The 21,835-nt window shown below is 30.0% G+C and overlaps 1 protein-coding gene across 1 annotated transcript in view; it reads right to left on the minus strand.

The window, feature by feature from the left end:
- Window positions 1-136: 136 nt before the first annotated feature.
- Window positions 137-21,835, minus strand: part of HERC2 (E3 ubiquitin-protein ligase HERC2) — a 144,796-nt gene continuing 123,097 nt past the window's right edge. Inside the window, exons 74-82 of the mRNA XM_087158997.1 lie at window positions 21,517-21,767; window positions 19,112-19,195; window positions 17,988-18,129; window positions 8,319-8,513; window positions 6,645-6,779; window positions 5,721-5,883; window positions 3,254-3,359; window positions 2,119-2,331; window positions 137-602 (exon numbers count right to left, since the gene is read on the minus strand). Coding sequence (XP_087015123.1) covers window positions 309-602; window positions 2,119-2,331; window positions 3,254-3,359; window positions 5,721-5,883; window positions 6,645-6,779; window positions 8,319-8,513; window positions 17,988-18,129; window positions 19,112-19,195; window positions 21,517-21,767 — 1,583 coding nt within the window. The 3' untranslated portion in view covers window positions 137-308. The remainder of the gene's footprint in view (window positions 603-2,118; window positions 2,332-3,253; window positions 3,360-5,720; window positions 5,884-6,644; window positions 6,780-8,318; window positions 8,514-17,987; window positions 18,130-19,111; window positions 19,196-21,516; window positions 21,768-21,835) is intronic.

Below are 21,835 nucleotides of genomic sequence, written 5' to 3' on the forward strand. Positions count from 1 at the left end.
TGTTTCAATTTGAATGTTTCCTATGTTTTGCAATGTATGAGAACATGTATCCAATGCTTAACATGAAAAATGATCAATCTAGGTTCTATTCTATTTTAATAATGAGCTAATAAGACATAAATAAAAACATCATTAGTCAAGATGGAACAATTTATTTTAATTTAAAGATAAAACAGCGAGTCAAATATGAGGGGGAAGAAAACAATGATATAAAAAAATTCCTTAATGATTGATCCAAGTATGTAACAAATGAATATGACTGTACAAATATCACAGGTTTCATTCCTTTTGTCTGTATTTTAACATTTTTATTGGGAAGCGAATGAAATCGAGTCACCAATCTGGTCATCTGATCCAGATTCAATATCGTCGTCTGTGTCAGTTAAATTCTCGTAAGGACCGGGTTGGAAATATTCTGCGTTAGAAGGGTTCATGACCACTCTAGCGTAGTCGTCTGTGTCGATGGACCTGCAGAAGTGAATGGCGTATTTCAATTTTTCTCTCAGAACCGCTTTGCAAGAGTAACGAGGCATCTTCAGTAAAAAGAAGCAGGTGTAGCTCTCTGGTAGGAAATAGTCTGGAGGATTATATTTGTCCAAGACCTAAAAACAATTGGCCAATTAATTACTAATAACAAACAACATTTAGACAAAAAAGAACTATATATAAAAAATAGTTCAGTTTAAATATAAAACTAAATTATTTTCATTTATTTGCAGAGATTCCAACTTGCTCTGGACTGCAAATATATATTTTAAAGTGGTAGTTTATCAATTGTGATTCTTGGTTTAATAAATTTAATTTAGTAGATTTTTATCCACCACTATTTCTAAACAATTCGTAGGCTTATAAAATCCACCACTTTATAGAACTTTTGTCATGCTGTACCTTTTAGAAAGCAAGCAAAAATAGTCAAATATTTGAAAAATTTACTTTGTAGTTATCTATTGTTTTTTTAAAAATTATTTTGGCATGTCCGGAGCAGCTGGCATCTCTGTATTTGCTAAAACTAGGCTTAAACCTGAATTAAAATCTAATTTTAATCGTACTGCTAATTGGAATCAGCCTAACAGGGATGCCACTTTGCTCGTATCTATGGGTAAAACTTTTTTTGTGGTAGTTAAAGTTTATGTTTTAATATTTAATAAATTTGATTTTGGGAAATTTTGCCTACCACTATTTAACTTATCTGAAATATACATATAAAAATACCCAATTAATGCAGCAATCATGTGGTGAAGCCTTAAAATGTACTTCTAGAATCAACCAACATGCTCAAAAATTTTATATCTATTATTTTACCACTTCCTAGACATTTCCCATTCCCCTCTAACTGGAGCAGTTAAGCTTAATTACTTTGGTTCTTTTTTAATTCTATTATAATTCATTTTCTTAAATAAATAGATTTTCTGCTGCTAATTTGTAGCTACTAAAACTAATAACATATTAGAATTTAGTGTTAGTGACGAAAAAAAGAAATAATATGTAGAACAAGTACCCAGTTATTGCTACTTTTTTTAAAATTCATTTTCTACTTTTTCTGTTTATAAATAAAATCCCCCTCCCCAAGTTTTGTAGCATATAAAAACTTTATACTTTGTCCTGTTCTATTAACTCATCATCATGCATTGCTAATAAAAGGCATTAATAGACCACAAATTGCACATTAAATTAGGTTTATGTATTTCATTTGAATTTTTGTAGCCAAGAGTACATAAAATTACTCGAGTTTCTATTTTTAAGCGAAAGGTTTAGAGTGAGCCTTTGATAAGCTGCATTTTCAATGTTTTTATTAACTATGAAAAAATACAAAAGTGGTTAAAAAAATATTACAAATGCCGCTTATCACTGACTCACATGAAATTTTTCACTTAAAAATAAAAACTTAGTGAAATTTTATCTACTTTCATCTTCAAAAATTTTGTGGAAGGTTGCACAATGGCATAATTATGTTAAACACTACAACACTGGTACACATCCTGCGATTTTCAACTTGAAAATATAACCTATATTTTATCCTCTGACACCAATAACAATTGTAATTTTTTTTTATATATATAGGTGAACAAAATAAAACTGTTTATAATTCGAGGTGTTAAGAAGAGGCTATTTTATTACCTGAAGAACAAAGTCTCTGCCTCTAAAATCTGCAATGGTTCTGGGCAATCTTGTTCGACCCCAGACGAAGCGTAAAAATAGAGATCTTTCAGCGGTACTAAATTCCTCCATGACTTCCCAAAACGCTTGGATTAAGGGGGCATCCGGTTCTACCCCTTTATAAGTCACAACAGCTTTTAACAATTGGATAGGAATTTCTGGACTCCCACAAACCTGTGGAAATATAAAAAAGAAATTTCAGTCAACAAAAGTACAATAATCTTCAGAAATTCTTTATTTGAAAATTATACTTAAGAGTTTAAAGCTTTCAAAAAGATAATCTTAGAAGTTAAAAACTTTTCATTGAAAACTGTTGATTCATATACAATATAAATTTTAAGTGAAATATGCTATGTTTTGAAGATGTGCATCAATATTTTTTGTAGTATTGGATACAATTTTTCTAACAAGATTTCTTAGACTTTTATAACTTCGATTATTTTAATTTGTCAATACAGATAATACATAGATACCTGGAGTGTGATACATTCCTCTTTTATAAATTTTAAAGATAATTTACTCAAACTCACCTAAGTGGAGGATAACTTCTTAATGTTGAAATTAACTTTATAATTTGGCATAACTTAGTTATTGTTAAAAAATAATAGCCCATAAAAATAGGATTGTAAATTTTCTAGGGGTTTCAAAATCTAGTTTTAACTTAAATAAATTAAACGATAGCCCATAATAATAGGATTCTAAATCAATTTTATTAAAAATGATACTTTAAAACTATGTATTCATTACCCACCAGAATTTCGAATCAGTTTCTAGTTTTTATTTAAATAAATCTAGTTTTTATTTAAATAAATTTGTTACTGGAGAAAAATAACAGTCTATAATAATAGGAATGCAAATCAATTTTATTAAAAATGATACTTTTTGAGCTATGTGTTTATTACCCATCAGATCATAAAATCATTTTCTAGGTTTCAAAATATAGTTATTTAAAATAATAATATTATTAAAATATATTTTTAAGTATGCATAGAAAATTATTACAAAGCAATATGATAATTACTTTTCTTTAAATTAAGAAAATAACAAGCATAAAATGACATTCATGAAAGGAAATATAATAATAAAAATAATTTACCATAGTTTGTAACTCAGCACCAGTAAACAACGAAAGTAGAGGAACCGGTATGACTTTTGACATTCCTTCACGTACAGCTGCTATTTGCTCATCAAATTCATGAATCCTAGTTAAAACAAAAAATAATTTTATAATTTGGTTGTACTAAGTTAATTACTCTCAGTATAAACATAAACTATTCTTCATATAGAAAAATATTAAGCAAATAAGTCTTATTATAAAGATAAATTATTCCTCATGTCTAAAAAAAAATACTAAGCTAATCGGTTTTATTATAAACATAAACATGTCGAAAAATACTAAGCTCATTAGTCTTATTATAAATATAAACTATTCCTCATGTCTAAAAAATATAGTTTTTAATTAAATGGGTTCTAAAAGAAACTAAGCTAACATAATATTTATAGATAATGCAATTATTTATGAGCATCATAAGAATAGTTATTTAAAATTAGTGTTTCGTTTCTCATGTCAAAATTTTAAATGTATAAGTTTCTTTTTCCTTAAAAAAAAAGCAGTATATATATACTTGAAAAACACAGATGTTATAATTAACATATTTGCCAGCTTGTAGAGACACTGTGAAACATTTTACAGATGAAGATATTAAAACATAAATGTTGCTACAAAAAAAAAATTTTTTTTTTCCCAATGACCTTACAAGATATGCATTCTTCTTGTAGTGTCTCTCTCTGGGTTCTTTTTTATACACTGTTTCATAATCCAACACAAAAAAAAAATGGTTTTTCTACGCAGAGAAGAATACTGTATAGCCGGCCAGGTGGCCGAGCGGTTAGCGTGCCTGACTGCGAAGCCAATGGCTGCGGGTCCGAATCCCGCTCTGGGCATGGCATGGATGTTTCTCTCTATGTGTTGTCACCTGTTGTGTGTGATGTGTGCATGTGGCCCACCCTATGAATGGGTATTTGTGGCAGTGTGGCGTGAGTAATGTTGCTCGCCTCCGTGACTTAGGTTCACAGGTGCCCACTGGGTAACGTTAAATGAGCAACACTTGCGGCATCTTCCAAGGTGAAGAAGGAAAAGTTCAGCACCTGCCGTTATGAAAAAAAAAATATATGGTGGTAGAATCTTCACCTACAATGGCTTGAGTAAGTGTTTGATTTCTCATGGAAGTTTGATAGCATTGCATTTTCTATGATCATGTCTTAGTGGTCCAAAATCCAATCTGATGTTCCTGGTGGTTTAACAGCTGGAAACGTACGTGCACATGGTTGGGAAGTTGGCGAGCACTGTATAAAAACCAAACTAATACTATATAATCTCTAATCTAAATTGTTCAGACATGAACCAGTATTGTCTTCAGTTTAGCACTAAAGATGAATCAGAGATCGCCACCAATAACCTATTAGAGTAGCCTTAATACTACAATGTAGAGTTCCAAGCATATCCTCATAAAATATCCTCAGTGGTAGACAGATCATAGGTTAGAGTCCCCTTGCCGTCAGGCTAACAGCAGAAGTTTTACCTCTGCATGTATGCAAATGCGAGTTAGTTCCATCTAAAAGTCCTCCACGAAAGCAAAATTTCTCCCAATACTTGATCCAGGAGTTCCCTTGTCTTCTGGAATGGGTTTAAAATTACAAGGCTATGGAGTTGAATATTGGTAGCCGTAAGAGCAGAATCGGGTCGGCTGTTCAATGGTGGTTATAAAATAAAATTGTGAGTCCAATATCCAGAATTGTCACGACTAAGGCAAATATTTAGGTTTTTCCGAATAATAGGTTTTTAAGGTAAACAGAGAACATTATTCAGTCAAAAGAAAAAGATAATTAATATACGTTTTTATGTAATAATAATTTTTTTTTCTTAATTAAATCACATTGTATTAGCTGAAAAATATTTAGTGCGTGCAAAGAAATGTCACTAATAAATTATGTGTAAAAGATGAAAAAGTAAGCCGACTTCGAGAATAAAGACAAATTTTTTCCTTTGATCGGAAGAATTAATAATGTTATAAAACAAGGAAGAGAACTGAGTAGATTTTTTAATGAAAACATTTATAATTTAAAAAAAAAACTACCTACAGGTGTTTCTAACATTATTAATATTAAACCTTATTGATATTCACAGTTTATACTTTTTACTGAAATTTGTTTTCTTTTAACTGCTCTTGTCTTTTCAACAACTCTAAGTATGCTCATTAAAGCAGCATAAATGTTTAGTTATTCTAAGCACATCAAGGAGAAATACAAAAGGTTTTTTATACATAAGCTTTTGGTACAGATTGCGAATGCAATAATAATAAATAATTGATAAAAATTGATTTTTTTTGGTGGGGGAGTGGGAGAGATTTGTTTAGTTTGATTGTTTAAAAGTGTTATGTAAATAAACGTCCAGATATGGGACTTTATATTTTAAAAATAAAATAAAATGTTACAGTCTGAAGGTTGAAATTTAGAATGCAGCAATTATATAGAACTGATTCAATCTGAGGATAAATAACTACCTGTAACTGAGAGACAATTTAATGTATTCCACGTGATTTTCAGGAGTAACAAAGGAGTATTTGGAGCTTAGGAATATCTCTTCCCCACTGGCACTGTGAGTGTTGAATGGCAAATCAAACTTCCTCAGACTTGATGGATCCATGTAATGAACACTGAACAGTCCTAGAAATCCATAATTATATAATATAAAATAAGAAAAAAATAACTAAAATACAATATATTTTAATAAAATAAAATTTACATCAGGGAACTATCAGCAATAGTGCTGGGTGTTATTGGAATTTTAACATCATCTAGAAATATTGATATTTTATGATTTATAACTTGAGTTTTCAAAATGAATTAATTGACGTTATTTTTGTATCCTTCAATATTTACATACATAAATGTTGTCGAGACTGCATTTGATAATAATCAGTATCAATAACATTCAGAATATTACAGTATTTAATGTATATTGTTGTAAATATGCAAAACATTTTTGGTAGAATTAATTCTGCCATGAATGGTTGGCATATTTTTGGTTTTTCTCAGAGATCGCAGATTCACATTTGTTTTCAGAGGGCAATTTCTATAGAAGTAGAACAAATACCGAAATTTATAAGGACATTGTAATAAAATTTATAAACTTAAACAGAATGAGATGGCAGGGCACATTTGCCATTTAGATAAAATGAGCTCACACATAATATTTTTAAACATAAACTAATTGGTAACAGAGCTAGAGAGCGCCCAAAAATTTGATGGTTGGAATACAGATTTCAAAACAATTAATGAATATATATTCAGGTATAACAGTACGATGCACTAAAAAAAATTACGCCAAATACTGGAGTGTGACATTTTGGAACACCAGTGCTATGCCGATAGATTAATTAGGGCATGACAATTAAAAGGTTAATATCCACGTCTATAAAGCTCACCTGAAACATAATCTCTGTCTATTTCTGTTAAATCAGATGAAGTGAGTGACATCCCAGTCAGTTGCTTCCATACTGGTTCAGCCAAATTTAAACTTAAGGGACTTCCTGTTCTCATGGCAATGCCCATAAGCATGCCTAAAAGAATAAAGGTAAAAATTATGCCAACAGAAAAAAAAATGTTTTAGAGAAAATGAAATGCTATCTATAGTATTAAACAGTATTAAATAATTTAAAAATAAATTTAAAAAAAGCAATAAGCTTCAAAAATTCAAATACCTACGTAAATTTAGTCGGGAATTTTTCTTTAAGTATACAAATTTTTTATTGTCTAACTATATAAAATGATTTAATTTTCCTTGAGGTTGTTCTTCAAAATCTCTGTTGTCATTAAGGCATTTTAGGGGATAACATAATTTATATAAATGCTACGAGTTTTTAATGGCTATATATGTCAGTTAAGTTTTTCCCATCTGTCTTGTTATCAGTATTCTTTGATCTCTTAAAATTAGGAAAAATTAATCACTGATTTTATGCCTAGATGGAAACAATCATGCCAAACTGGGGATTTCTTTAAAAAAGGTTTAATCATTCTTTGTGTATTTAAAATATTTGTAAATTATTGCGAAACATTTGTAAAATATTTTTAAAATCCATCTATTCTACTCAAAACGAAAATATGTGTAGCTTAAAATTGAAGCTTTGCACAGAATTTAAGGCAGTTACAGCTTTCTTTGCCAAAAAAAGCTTTTAAAAACATCCTTAAAGTTTAAGAGATTCAAAAAATTGTATGTTTTCTCGTGGTGAATAATAACACAGGAAGAAACTGGCTTGAATTGTTAGGAAGTAAGAAGATTGAATGCAATATCAGGTACTTTTTAGTTGTCATTAATAAAATCTGCAAATTTGAAACAAAATTACAGGCACTCTCACAATTCCTTTTAACCCCTTAACGATCGGTTAATTTTCAAGAAAACGGTCCTAAAAGAGCCGATTTTTTTATACGCGTATTTGATTAGTGCTGACATCTAGCTTAAAATAAACGAACTACCTACAATTACTTTAAAAATATCTTGGTACTGTCATCTGGTGTGTAAAATGAGAAATAAAATTTTTCCGGTCAAAAGAAATGAATTAGTTTTACTCTTATTGGCACATTACTACTGAACACTCCAGCCCGGGAATATCACAGGAGCAAGAAATAGCGGGCGAAACCTCACCCCGTCATTTTCACGGGAGCGAGAAGGAAGGGGTTAAGACATACTGGACAGTAACAACATGATTAATTCCTATAAGACCAATTTTAAAATTCAAATAAGTGTAATCAAAGAAAGAAGAAAATTTCAAATAAAAAAAATTAAGGTTTACAGCGAAACTTTTTCTGTAAAATTAGGGAATTTCGCACACAATCCAATTTTTAATGATTTGGGTAACTCAAGATGTTTTCTTTGAAATTAAAAAAAATATTTTAAATAAATACATAGACAAATACATAAATTTTATAAGTGTATTGAATGTAGATAAGGTTTGATTTCTGAACAATCTATAATTCTAAAACAATATAGATTGTTCAGAAATCAAACTATGACAAGAAAACACATTTATATAAATTACAGTTCAATTAGTTACAATCATTACTATTTTAATATTAATAGAAGAAAAATGGGAACTACAAACCTAAAAACTTAAACATGTCAAGATGCAGTGCTGATTTTGCTGAAGGATTTAATAAGAAACAGTCTCTGTTAGTTCCAGAATCATCTCTACCATTAGGAGTCAATATTAACAATGGTAAAGAACCATTTTGTAATTCGTCACACATTTCAGCAATTGATTCACTATAGCCACCACCACAATCATCAACACTTTCACCTAAAAAGCATGTTACAGAATGAAACAATAAGTGTTGAAAATAAGAAGTATTTTGACTATAATAATTGAAGTAATAATAATTTCATACTTTTATTAAAATGAGATATTAAAAAATATATATATATATATATAAGAAACATGATTAAAATTCAAAAAGTGAAACGGCTTTGAAGTGTTTGACATGCTTAAATACTGATGTGCACAGCTATGCTGTATGGCTCCATATCTATTTGTTAAACTCACTCATAAGACAATAAAACTTCCGAATTCATTATCAGGACGAATTCGTCTTCCTGACAGATCTTTTTTAATGCAATTAACCTGCAATTATATCAATTGATAAGAAACCATCATGAAAAAAATCTCATATTTAGCCTGACTATTATGATTAAAATTTCATTTGCATTTTTTTTAAAACTCTTTTCATCTATTGGGACATTTCTTTGAGATCATTATTTTTTATCACTTTATAAAAGTGAATTAAATAATAAGTGAGAAAATTTTCGTTACACAAATCTTTGACAGTATCCATTTTGTGTAAATTTAAATGACAAAAATTAAAATTTTATATCGAAACAATCAACTAGTTCTTGAGAAAAGAAAATTTTACAACACAACTTTTTAAATTTCATTATTCAGAAATCATTTCACGGGTTTTGCTTAAATTTTGGATATACTGCAATTCAAACCTTAATGCTCATTCTTAAACAGGGTGCATAGCCAAATTATTTAACAAAAAATAAGCATCTTTTAGCACTTTTCAAGAAACTCACTTTAAAAAAGTATCATAATTAGGCAGGGTTGGAAAGTTTTTGACAATTGACGGTTTTAACCATCATGTAAAAAAAAAAAACAACTTATGGCATTGTTTTTGACTATTAACAAAAATCATAAAATTTTGAATCAAGCAAAACGAATAGCGTTTTCATATGCTACGGACTGACAATACGCCGAAATAGATTGGGGTTGAATTAAGTGAGAAAAAGTTGAATAGAACAATGTGAACTGTGTTTTTTTGCATAATTCGTAGCGAAAATCAACATGGCAAAGGAATAATCTTATTTTGAAAAAGGGAAAATTAAGCATTTTTTAAAAAACGAAAAAGCACTTTTTAATAACGCAACGCACCCTGTTAAAAGAAATAACAATAAATAATCGTAAAAAATAATATTTTACATGAAATTATTTTTGCATAAAAGAGCTTTACAATTCTTTGCAAATTTTTTTAATTTGATTAAATAATTATATGATCCGCTCTTCTGATTTAACTATCTGGACCAGATTAGTGCTGTTAAGAATTGCCACGAGGCGGCGCTCATATCATATGACACATTATTATTCAGTTGCCATTCAACTCTAGAACAGAGAACATCTCCTGTCACTCAATGTGATCTTGTAAATTTTATGTTATTAAGTTTCAAAATAAATGTTTATGTTTGTTACAGTCCGCTACTTAATAGCTCAATATATCACGAACACTAAACAAAAAGTGGTCATCGCCGAGCACGAAGACAAACCGAACGCTTGTGGAAATTGAGTACGAAATCGAAACGAACAATGGCTTTGGAGCAAATAACAGTATTTAACCGAAAACGGGGTTATATACGAGGACAATTGACAAGGATTGAAAATGCACTTCAGCAAAATACTGATTTACCTGTAGACAATACGGACATCACTCAAAAATTATCAACTTTGGATAAACTTAGAACAAAGTTAGAGGATCTACGCAGCGAATGCTATTCTACTTTGTCGGATGAGGATTTGCCAGATTTTGAAGAAAGTTTAGATGGGCTGCAAATTGACCTCGAAACATGCGAGGTAAGCTTTCAAAAACTTTTAAATCCAAATTCTAATTCAAATGAAAATAGTTCGTCCTCTGGTAACTGTAAACTAAAATTACCGTCAATTAATCTTCCCGAATTTTCAGGTTTATATGTCGAATGGTTGTCATTCAAAACGCAATTTATGTCTTTAATTGACGATAACAAACAGTTGTCAGAACAACAAAAATTGTTTTACCTTCAGTCGGCACTTAAGGGTAACGCTAAACAATTAATTACGGTAAATGATACGTACAACAGTTTATTCGAAGCATTGAAAAAACGATTTGAAAATACACGGTTGCTAATTATGAGTCATATTGGTGAAATATTTAATTTTTCTAAAGTTAAATGTGAATCTGCGTCTAGTTTAAGACAGATGCTCGATAAAATTGAAAGTAATTTGCGATCATTAAAACAACTAGAATTAGAAACGAACCCTCTTTGCGAAGCAATATTAATTTATATAATTATTCAAAGAATTGATATTGACTCACGTAAATTATACGAAATGGAATTGGGTTCGGAATTACCGAGTTGGGAAAAATTTACGGAATTCTTAACTAAAAGATGTCAAGCACTAGAAAATGTAAACAGAAATTCAGGCGAATTTAAACGGGAACCAACCCCGAAATTCAAAACTCTAATGGTGAAAAACGAAAACAAAAATAATTCGCGATCGCAACGAACTATAGGGGGCGTTGTTGTATGAGACGCTTACCTGCGATTTCCATATGAACCGTCATTCAGTTACTCTGGAGACGTCGTTAATGTAGCGTGTAGCATTGCAACGTTCCTTCTTTAATGTGGCTTATTAAATTTAAAAAAGAAAAATGCTTGATCTTCTTTCTTGTACAACCGAAAACAAAATGGTATCTCTTTTTATTAGAGAAGGAATATCCAAAACACATCGGAAAAATATTTGTACATTAACAGAAAAAAATATGTATATTCTTATAAGAGTTAAAACCTAATGCCCGAGAAATAGTATTACTAAATGTAATGATATAACATGAAAGGCCCATTTAAACTTTACATTCTATAGTTTTAAGAATCATATTAGTTCAAAAATTAAAATGAACAAAAAGTATACATAAGCCTCATAATTTTATGAAATTTAATTTTGTAAACAACGTTTTTTGACAACAATTTTTATCAAAAAATTTCAAGTTTCAATAAAAATCATTATTTAGAAACTAAGAAACGTAAAATAAAGAATGCTGACGAAACAAAAACAAAAAAACAATTCTTTTTTGCCGCCATTTTTAGTGCTACGAATATTCGTCTTTGGGATTTGCCAAAAACAAAACAAGATGCAATTTTATTTTTTCAGGAGGGAAATATTTTACCGAAAAAACGAAAATGTACCAATTCCCACAACATAAAACTTTATCTTGGCAAACGTACGTTTTGGAAATGTTATTTCATTTGGAATCTTATTCATCAGAGTTCATATGGCGATATGATTGTTTTGAATTTATGCTAAACTCTATATCGGCTCATTTTCCACCGAAATCCAATTAACTATTTTGATTTTAAATAAAGTGTTTTATTTTATGAACTGTCGCAAAAATTTTAAGTGTAGATTGGCGTTAATACGTTGTAAGTACCGAATTTTTATTCCATACTTTTCTGAATCATATTATTTCAAACATTGGAATATACAAGAAGTATACATAAACACATAATGTTATACCATTTAATTTTTCAAAAGTATTTTGAGAACAATTTTTATCAAAAAATTATAAATTAAAAAACGGAAAATAAAGAATTCTTAGGATAAAAAAAACGATTTTAAGAATTATTAACATTGAAATAAAAACTTTCATATTGTTTCTTTTTTTATTATTCTTATAGTTCTTAATCAGACGTAAAAAACCATTCTGTAGAGAACCATCATCAAATGAAAAAAAAATATTTACAAGCAAATTTTTTATTGTAAAAATCATTGCACTTACCTGATTTATGATTCCCGGAGAATTCCAAAATGATAAGTTCCTTGTTTGAAAACTTTATTCTCAAATAATAGATACATAGTTTATACCTTCATTACTTTTAGATAACATACTACACAGCAAAATTTTATAATTGATATGAATTTGAATATGTAGCTAAAAACAGAATAGCTGAATTCTAGTTGAACTTATTCTTTCAAAATTAAAAAAAACTTACCAAGAAAACGATTTAAATTAATTAAGAATCAGCACAAATGGCACTATTTCAAGTAACTTGGATAATTTTTTATTGTTGTTTTCCGAATTATATGGATACAGAAATATATACTATTCTATAACGAAGAAGAATATGCTATAACTATTACAATTCTGTATGTTCTGAATTCATATCTATTCACTGGAATGACGAAAGCAATGTTGACTTCACTTTAATTCGTAATGAATTGAAGACAGAAGAAATGCATTTTACCTTAATACACACATCTGTAACAGTATCCGAAATCGGAAGTCATCAGTTGCAAGTTTGTTGATAATAGAAATTAAAAATTATTGAGGAATTTTTCTTCAAATGTTTGGCGTGTTCTGTTCCTGAAAGATTTACTAATATTCTGGAGATTTTTTTCAAGTTCTTCGGCCTTTTCCTTAGGGAAATTTTGTTTCTTATTTGCTGCTAAAAAATGGCGTCTGATTCAGTCAATGACTTTGATGGAACTAAATGAAAACGTGATAAATTAATGTCCGATATTTACAGGCTCCCGCTAGACGGCGTACTCGAGCGTTGCGATCGCGAATTGTTTATTAGGATGCATGGAATCCCACCCTATTTTCAGATGTAAAAAGTTTATCGATTCTAACGCAGATGATAGATTAAAATGTGTTGTAAGGAATAAATTATGCTTTAATTGTCTCGGATTTCACACAATGTCTAAATGTAAGAAAATTCATTTAAAATGTAAATCTTGTAACAAGAATCATAGTACAATGTTACATGGAGCGAACTTTTTCTTCGATAGACAAAATCAAAACAAAAATACGGGTGTGGCGCCAATGAGCAGGGAAGAAAGAAATAATTCAGTTTCGGAACAAGAAGTTACGCAATCACAAATGCAAAATGAAATTAATAACAAACCGCAAGAGGCACCATGTTTATATTCTTTTAATGTAAATAAAAACGTTCTTCTTTCTACAGTGAAAGTTAAAATATTGCAATCGAACGGAAAATATTTGCATTTAACAGGGCTATGCGATTCTGGAAGTATGAAATCTCTTATTACAGAAGAGGCAGCTAATTTATTGGGTTTAAAAAGATCGCGTTGTAGGTCAAATTTAATTGGATTAAAAAATACAGTATTTCCGATCACTGAGAAGATTTATTCGCGTATAAGTAATGATGAGGAATCATATAATAAGGAACTCGAATTGTTAATTTTGCCAGAAATAGCCGGAAATGTTCCTTCGGAAGAAATAAATATTTCTAATTTGAATTTACCCGAAAACGTAAAGTACGCTAATCCTAATTTTTATTTACCGCAAAAAATATCGATTCTTTTAGGAGGAGACGTATTTTATGAATTGTTAAAAGGAAATCAAATTCGATTAAGGGGTAATTCTATTATTTTAATTGAAACAGTTTTCGGGTGGATGGTTACAGGTTCGATCCCCTCTACACACCCACATGATTCCAAATGTTATTTCATACAGGACAATGTTGATGAAGGATTAAATAAATTTTGGGAATTAGAGTCAATTGGGATAGTTCCAAATGATAATACAGATGAGGAAAGTACTGCTTTAGCTCTCTTTAAAAATTCTGTAGATTACAAAGAAGGGAGGTATCAAGTTGGGCTACCATGGAAACATGATTTTAGGGAATTAAACGATAACTTAACTGTAGCCAGAGGACGGCTAGATCATTTGATTAGAAAATTTGAGAGACGCTCAGAACTGTATGAAGATTATCGTGATATTCTGAAAGACTATGAAAATCAAGGCATCATAGAGAAGGTCCCAAAAGACAAAGTACAAACAGATAAACCGCTATTTTATCTACCATTTTCCATGGTTTACAGAGAATCAGTCAGTTCTAGTAAACGAATAGTTTTTGATGCCAGCTCACATGAAGAAGGTGAACTTTCCTTAAATGACTGTTTATACGCAGGACTTAGCCTAAACCCCCTGATATTTAACATGCTTATATTTTTTCGTTTGAATGCTGTGGTGATCTTAGCAGATATCGAAAAAGCGTTCCTTCAAATATCGTTGAATGAGACAGATCGAAATGCAGTGAGATTTCTTTTTCCAAGTTCAAACCCGGCCATAAGTGAGCAGTATGACATAAATATTTTTAGATTTTGCAGAGTTCTTTTTAGTGTCAACGCCAGTCCCTTCTTGCTTTCTGCCACAATTAAGGAACATATCAAAAAATATCAAGAGTTGCATCCCGCTACGACGAATATGCTCAATGAATGTCTATATGTCGACGACTTCATAGGAGCTCTCGACGACGTAAAATCTGCCTTTCAGATGTCGGACGAAGCCAAGAAAATTATGGCAGAAGCAAGCATGAATCTGTGTAAATGGAGTTCAAACAGCAAGGAACTAGTACAATTATGGAAAGATTGCGGGTTCGAAACCCATCCCATTCATTCGGAAGCCAATCCTATAGCCAATTTACACAAAGTTCTAGGACTGCCATGGCATGTGCATGAAGACTACATCTCTGTAGATCTGAAAGACTTGCTTAAATTCGATGGAAAAGAAAGCATTACTAAAAGAATTGTTTTAAGAACTATCGGAAAACTGTTCGACATATTGGGTTTTCTTAGTCCGTACACAATAAGACTCAAGTGTTTACTCCAAGACTTGTGGCTTAGAAAGTGTCCGTGGGATACGGAACTTCCACCAGACATTCGCCAACAATTTATTCAGTGGAGGTCTGAATTATCTGTCATTTCTAAATTACAAGTTCCTAGAATGATTCTAGACTCCAGTCTAGATGATGCCAAGGTACTTCAAATTCATGTATTTTCGGATGCCAGCCAAAGAGGATACGGAACAGCAGTGTACCTTAGAGTGAAGTACAGTGACAAAATCACAGTTAATCTTATAGCATCAAAGAGTCGTGTTGCTCCATTAAAGAAACTGACTCTTCCAAAACTAGAACTAATGGGTGCATTACTTGCAACCAGACTCGCCAAAGAAATAGAACAGATTGTAAAACGAAAAGGATCCCCAACAGTTCATTTTTGGACAGATTCCCAGATCGCATTGTTCTGGATCAAAGGACCTCATCATAAATGGAAACAGTTTGTTTCCAATCGAGTGAAAGAGATTCAAGCGCTTAGCAATCCTGAATCTTGGTCACACGTTCCCGGTAAACTCAACATTGCTGACATTCTTACGAGAGGAGTTAGTGCAGAAGTTCTTCTGAAAAATGAGGCCTGGTGGTCAGGTCCCGAGTTTTTAAGAAAAGAGTTCACTGTTTGAGTGCACTAATTCCATTGCTGAAAACTCTTACCTTTCAGAGTTAAAAAAAGGTTCCTCTGTTGAAGAGGATATGTGTTTTGCTTTAACTAATCAAAATGTTATGTTTTATAATTACCTACTTAAAATTACCAATAATTTTTCTAAACTTGTTCGTATAGTTTCATATATTTTTAGATTTATCTATAACTGTAAAAATCCAAAGAACAAGGCAGGTAGGTATTTAGATTCTGAAGAATTGAACAAATCCGAAACTTTTCTCTTAAAATTTGCCCAAAGTGAATATTTAGAAGAATTGAATGCTTTAATGAAAGGTGAGAATGTGAAAGGTAAAAGTAAATTGTCTTCTCTTAATTGTTTTATTGATAAAAAGGGTCTTATACGTGTTGGAGGTCGAATTGTAAATTCAAGTGTTAATGATTATACTAAACATCCAATTGTCCTTCCAGCAAAACATCCCTTAACCTATATGATTGTACATTATTTTCATTTGAAATATTTACATGTTGGAGCACAAACTTTATTGTACTTAATACGTCAAAAATATTGGCCTGTGAACGGCAGAAATTTGTGCAGGTTGGTAATACACAATTGTGTTACGTGCACAAAAAACAAACCAGTTTTAGAGCAACAATTAATGGGTCAGTTACCTAAAGAACGAATCGAACCTTCTCCTCCATTTACCATAACAGGTATTGATTTTTGTGGACCATTTTATATAAAATTTAAAGGACAAAGGAAAGGTGTTTTAAATAAGATATATGTTGCAATTTATGTATGTTTCTGTACTAAATCAATACATTTAGATTTTGTAAGTGACTTAACATCAACAGGGTTTATAGCTAGCTTGAAAAGATTTTTTTCTAGAAGAGGTAAGGCCTCTAAAATTTTCACTGACAATGGACGAAATTTCGTGGGTGCAGACGCTGAACTGAAACGGCTTTTCAAAATTATTAATTCACCAGATGAACCTTTGGCTCAATATTTTGCCGAGGAAAAAATTGATTGGCAATATAACCCCCCAAGATCACCAAATTTTGGAGGATTATATGAAGCCGGCGTTAAATCTTTTAAATTCCACCTAAAACGGATAGCGGGAAACTCCAATTTTACTTTGGAAGAATTCATTACAGTTTTAGCAGAGATTGAAGGAGTATTAAACTCCAGGCCATTGACTCCATTGTCAGCTGATTTCGAAAACTTTGATACCCTAACACCTGGGCATTTTCTTATTGGGAGACCCATCACTTCCATTACAGAACCCCAACTTGCAGATATCAATGAAAATAGACTCAGTAAATGGGAAAAGATTTCTAAAATTTCTCAAAAAATTTGGAGACTTTGGAAGAGAGATTATTTAAGTAATCTCCAAGAACGCCACAAATGGCAGTTCAGTAAAGATAATGTTAAAATTGGAACTTTAGTGTTGGTGAAAGAAGAGAATTTGCCAGCAACTAAATGGTTAACAGGAAGAATTGAGGAAATATTTAAGGGAAGTGATGGGAAGGTAAGAGTTGTAAATATACGTTTGCCACAAGGCAATATACTTAAAAGATCAGTACGCAACATTTGTATTTTACCTATATATTAATTCTTGTGTTAAATTTTTCATTATAATTGTAAAGTTGAAATTGCGTGTATGTATATTTGATGTTTTGTATGAATATTGTCAATTTTTCATTTTATTTTATTATGTAATAAGCATTGTAATTAATAATGATTGGATTTAAACATCCAATCGGCGGGGAGTGTTAAGAATTGCCACGAGGCGGCGCTCATATCATATGACACATTATTATTCAGTTGCCATTCAACTCTAGAACAGAGAACATCTCCTGTCACTCAATGTGATCTTGTAAATTTTATGTTATTAAGTTTCAAAATAAATGTTTATGTTTGTTACAGTCCGCTACTTAATAGCTCAATATATCACGAACACTAAACAAGTGCTATCCCCATATTTTGAAGTTCCAGAAGCACAATCTGCCAAAAAAAAGTACATTTATTCAGACAAAGTATGTTTTAGAGTCTGATTATGGAATTTAAAATACCGGCTACACTAGAAACCTTTTAAAGTTATCCCTTCAAATCATTAGGATAGCATGTCAAGCGATAATCTAATCATTAGATAAAAAGTTATTGAAAAGATCGAAAGTTATTCAGGTTCACAATATATATTTTATTTATTATTTTTTTAAAAAAAATTCTCATACCAACAAATTTCACTTTCCAAACTCGATGAGGAAGAAGTAAAGTTTCTTGACAAAAGATACTAATCTTGGATGTCATTTGGCCGAAAACCGATTTAGTACCATCAACCCCAGCGAAACCACCTTTTAATCTTGATTTCTTCACCTTAAAGTAAAATGGAAATGGATATTAACGTAAGATTTTTCAAAATACCATAAGGATAAACAATCAAAAAGTAATTTACTATATGTATAGAAACAAAATAAACAGAGAATTATTACATTTCTATAAGTGAACTTGTCATTAAAATGATGTATGTCTTTGGAATATGTAATAAAATTGATCAATAGCAATCTTTTGTTAAAAAAATGAACGCCATATTAACAAAATATAAGGTAATATCGTAAGTAACAAAATGTATAAACAAATATTTATAATTTAATTTTTCATGGAAGTTAATAGTTAAATAAAAATAATTAGAAACAATAATTATTCTTTTTTGTTATATAATTAAAATATTGCCTTTGAATTGAAAAAAAAAATATTCAATAATGTACACTTTATGTGCCAATTTTAAATTGTATTAAACAGATCTTTACTGAAAGACGAGGTAATTTTTTTTTGAAAGCTAAGCAGGAAAACAAAAGCTTTGGAAAAGCTGGAACTAATGCTCCCTGAGTTAATAGTGTTCAAGATATGAAATAATTGACTTTTTTTTTTAATGAAAAATTTAACGAAAAATAAAATTAAAAATATTTATAATGTAAAGTGACAGAAAATAGAATTAAATAAACTTAATAGAAAAAATTAATATATTTATTTAAATGAGTAAACTGATACAGAGCATAGTTTATATACCATCCATCGAGATTTTATAATCAATGAATACCCAACTTTATTACTTTTGTACAAGTTGACAGCTTCATTTTTGGAAAATTTTATGAGTTTGAAAAGTCAATTTCTACAGTGATATACAGGATAAGATATTTTTGTACGCCGTTTTTATACTAGAGATTCTATCATAAAAAGTAAAAACATTAGTTGTTAAGAGAAATTTTAATAAATGTTGTCTGCAACAAGTGGACTTTAAAAGAGAAAATAATTATTTTCAAACATTAATTAAAAACAAAAACAATGATGTTCATACCTGCATCCGATTTAGTTCAATTATAGGACCATGTTGTCTTTCTCTAACCATAGTAGCCTGAAGAACTTTACGAAATGCAGCTTCCTGTAAAATATAAACAAATTAGTATTTGAGATAAAACATAGTTTTATTATTTGCACAGTTTTATAAATAAAACATAGTTTTATTACTTGCACAGTTTTATAAATAAAACATAGTATTATTATTTGCACAGTTTTATAAATAAAACATAGTTTTATTATTTGCATAAAAATAAATCTAAGATCATTACATATTATGATCTGTTTACAAATTTTAAAAGAAAGTTTTATGAAACTGAAAATTTCACCAAAGAAATAAGCTAAAAATATTTATTACAATCGATTTCTAAATTTTTTGCAAACTAAAATGCATTTTTCATTAAGTAGTTCATAAAGTATGTTGAATTATATAAACATAGATAAAAAGTGAAAAATTTTTTAATTCTAAATCAAACTTATCATTAAAGCTGAACCTGCAAAAGCATAGAAATGTTGATTTAAAAAAAAACTTTTTATTTACAATTTCGAAAATAAACTACTGTAGATCTTATATTCTATTAATGAAGATGTTACAATATTGCGTGGAGTTTCTAGTTAGGACTTATGTGCAACTTAAGTCCCAAATAACTACACTAAACACAATTTTTGAACTTAATGAATATTAACTTCAGTTAATTTATACAGTGTAACCTCCAGGAAAGAACACCTCTACGCGAGGCTCTTATTTAGAGAGCTCTTTTTGGCGATACAATCTCATGTTGTAGTTAGAGTGCACTGAAGATGATGCTATCAATGATTTACTTTTAGAGTTGGAAAGTTGAATTAGAAAAAAAAAAGGATTTTAGAAAAAACAAGCATCTTAAACAAACAAATCTCTTATTTTTTTAAAGCTAACCAATTTTTATGATTTAAAGCTAAATGCAAACTTAAACAAAAAGGTAATTGTTTATTCATTTAAAATAACTTTATCATTCATAATTGGTAACACATAATTATATCAATTGAATTGAGATCATTTTTTAAAGACACTAAATTGTATTCATAAATCTGCCTTCTCATAACGCCAACAGAAGTGGCATTTCTGCACCAAAAAAATTACACTGTCTAAAAGTAATATCTTTTGCAAAAAATCGTGTACCATCGATAACAATTTTGAAGTAAATGGAGGTAACCTCTAAGAACGACCAACCTTCATCAACAAACATTTTACTGTGGAACTGAGAGTGGTTGCTCTCGAGAGGTTTTACCGTATTAACTAACTTTTACCAAAAAATTCATGAAATATGAAAACCAAAAAATGTGATAGCTTTTGATAATTTGATTTATTGTAAAATTTTTGTGAACAAAACGAAATTTAATAGTTCTTAAAATGGACTCAAAATAAATTAAGCAGTTGTATACAAGTGAGCTTCTTTCCAGAAACTTTACATATTACTAACCAAATTAGAATATAACTCAATTAGATTGAATGTAGGCAAAAGAGATGGAAGACATCACACTGTGCAAAATAGTATATATACAGTAAAATTGTAACAAAAAATTAATACTAATAATTCAGTTTTATTAACCAAATTTTTTTTTTTTGATTTTTTGAAAAAAAGAGGAAATGAGTAAAATAAAAAGAAATAGGTTGCTTGGAGTCATGCATTAAGTCTTTACCATGGGCTGAAGCTATTTGTTGTAAGAGTTGGTTCTGATAGATAAGGGGCAACTTTTCTTTTAATTTGCTAAAAATCTTTAGAATTGCTTTAGCACTCATAATTTAAAATTCCACAGTTGCACATTATTTCAAATGCTTGTTAAAAATGTACAGACTCTTTTGTTATCAGCCATACAACTATAATTTTTGGTTATCCAATAGGGCTATTCGTTTTCTAAATTAAATGTGCTCTTTTTGAGAAACACTGTCCTCATCATTTTATGTTTGTTAACAAATATGTCAAACGGCCATTCTTACTTTTAATTTCTTAAGAATTATAAAATGAATTTCAAAAATTAAATTTCTGAGCTATAAGCACATTTACGAAGAGATTTACGTAATTTTACTGAGTTAGATTTCTGTCAGAATGATTGTGCTTGTCACTGTACACCTAACTAATAACGAAAAGAGAGCCGGGATCTTTTTATGATTATACTTTTTCGTGCAACATTCATGAATGGCAATTTTTAAATTCATGTTGCATCCAATAAAAATGATTAGTTTATGAACATTTTAAATTGTTCCCATGTGATAAAAAAAACCTTTTATTATAATTTTGAGTTTTCTGCCCATATCCTACAAAATCAAAGAAGGTCACTCGCACACTACCGTAACAATACAAACATAACTCTAAACAATAAAATAAAACAATTAAAAAATAATTGAAACAGTGAAAAAGAACTAACCTTTCCTGAAGAAACTAAAAGTCCCCTGAAACTATCATTTTGTAGATCAAACATTGTCACTGATGCACAGAAAAGTTCCGAGAAGTGGTACAACAAGCAATATCGATTTCGTAGCACAGATATTGGAATATCTTTCAAATGATCATATTCCATAGGAACGGAAGAGGGCAATCGTCCAGTATGACTAATTTTACAAGTGGACCAGGCAACACTGTGTGCTGACCCACAGGCAACTTTATTAATTTTTTTACCTGGAATGGATTAAAATAAATTAATAAGTAAATTAAAGATTGCTTCAACAAAACATTATCATTTTAAA

The sequence above is a fragment of the Parasteatoda tepidariorum genome, chromosome 3 (genome assembly GCF_982258835.1).
Source record: "Parasteatoda tepidariorum strain Cologne lab strain chromosome 3, Ptep-v5.0, whole genome shotgun sequence".
NCBI lineage: Eukaryota > Metazoa > Arthropoda > Arachnida > Araneae > Theridiidae > Parasteatoda > Parasteatoda tepidariorum.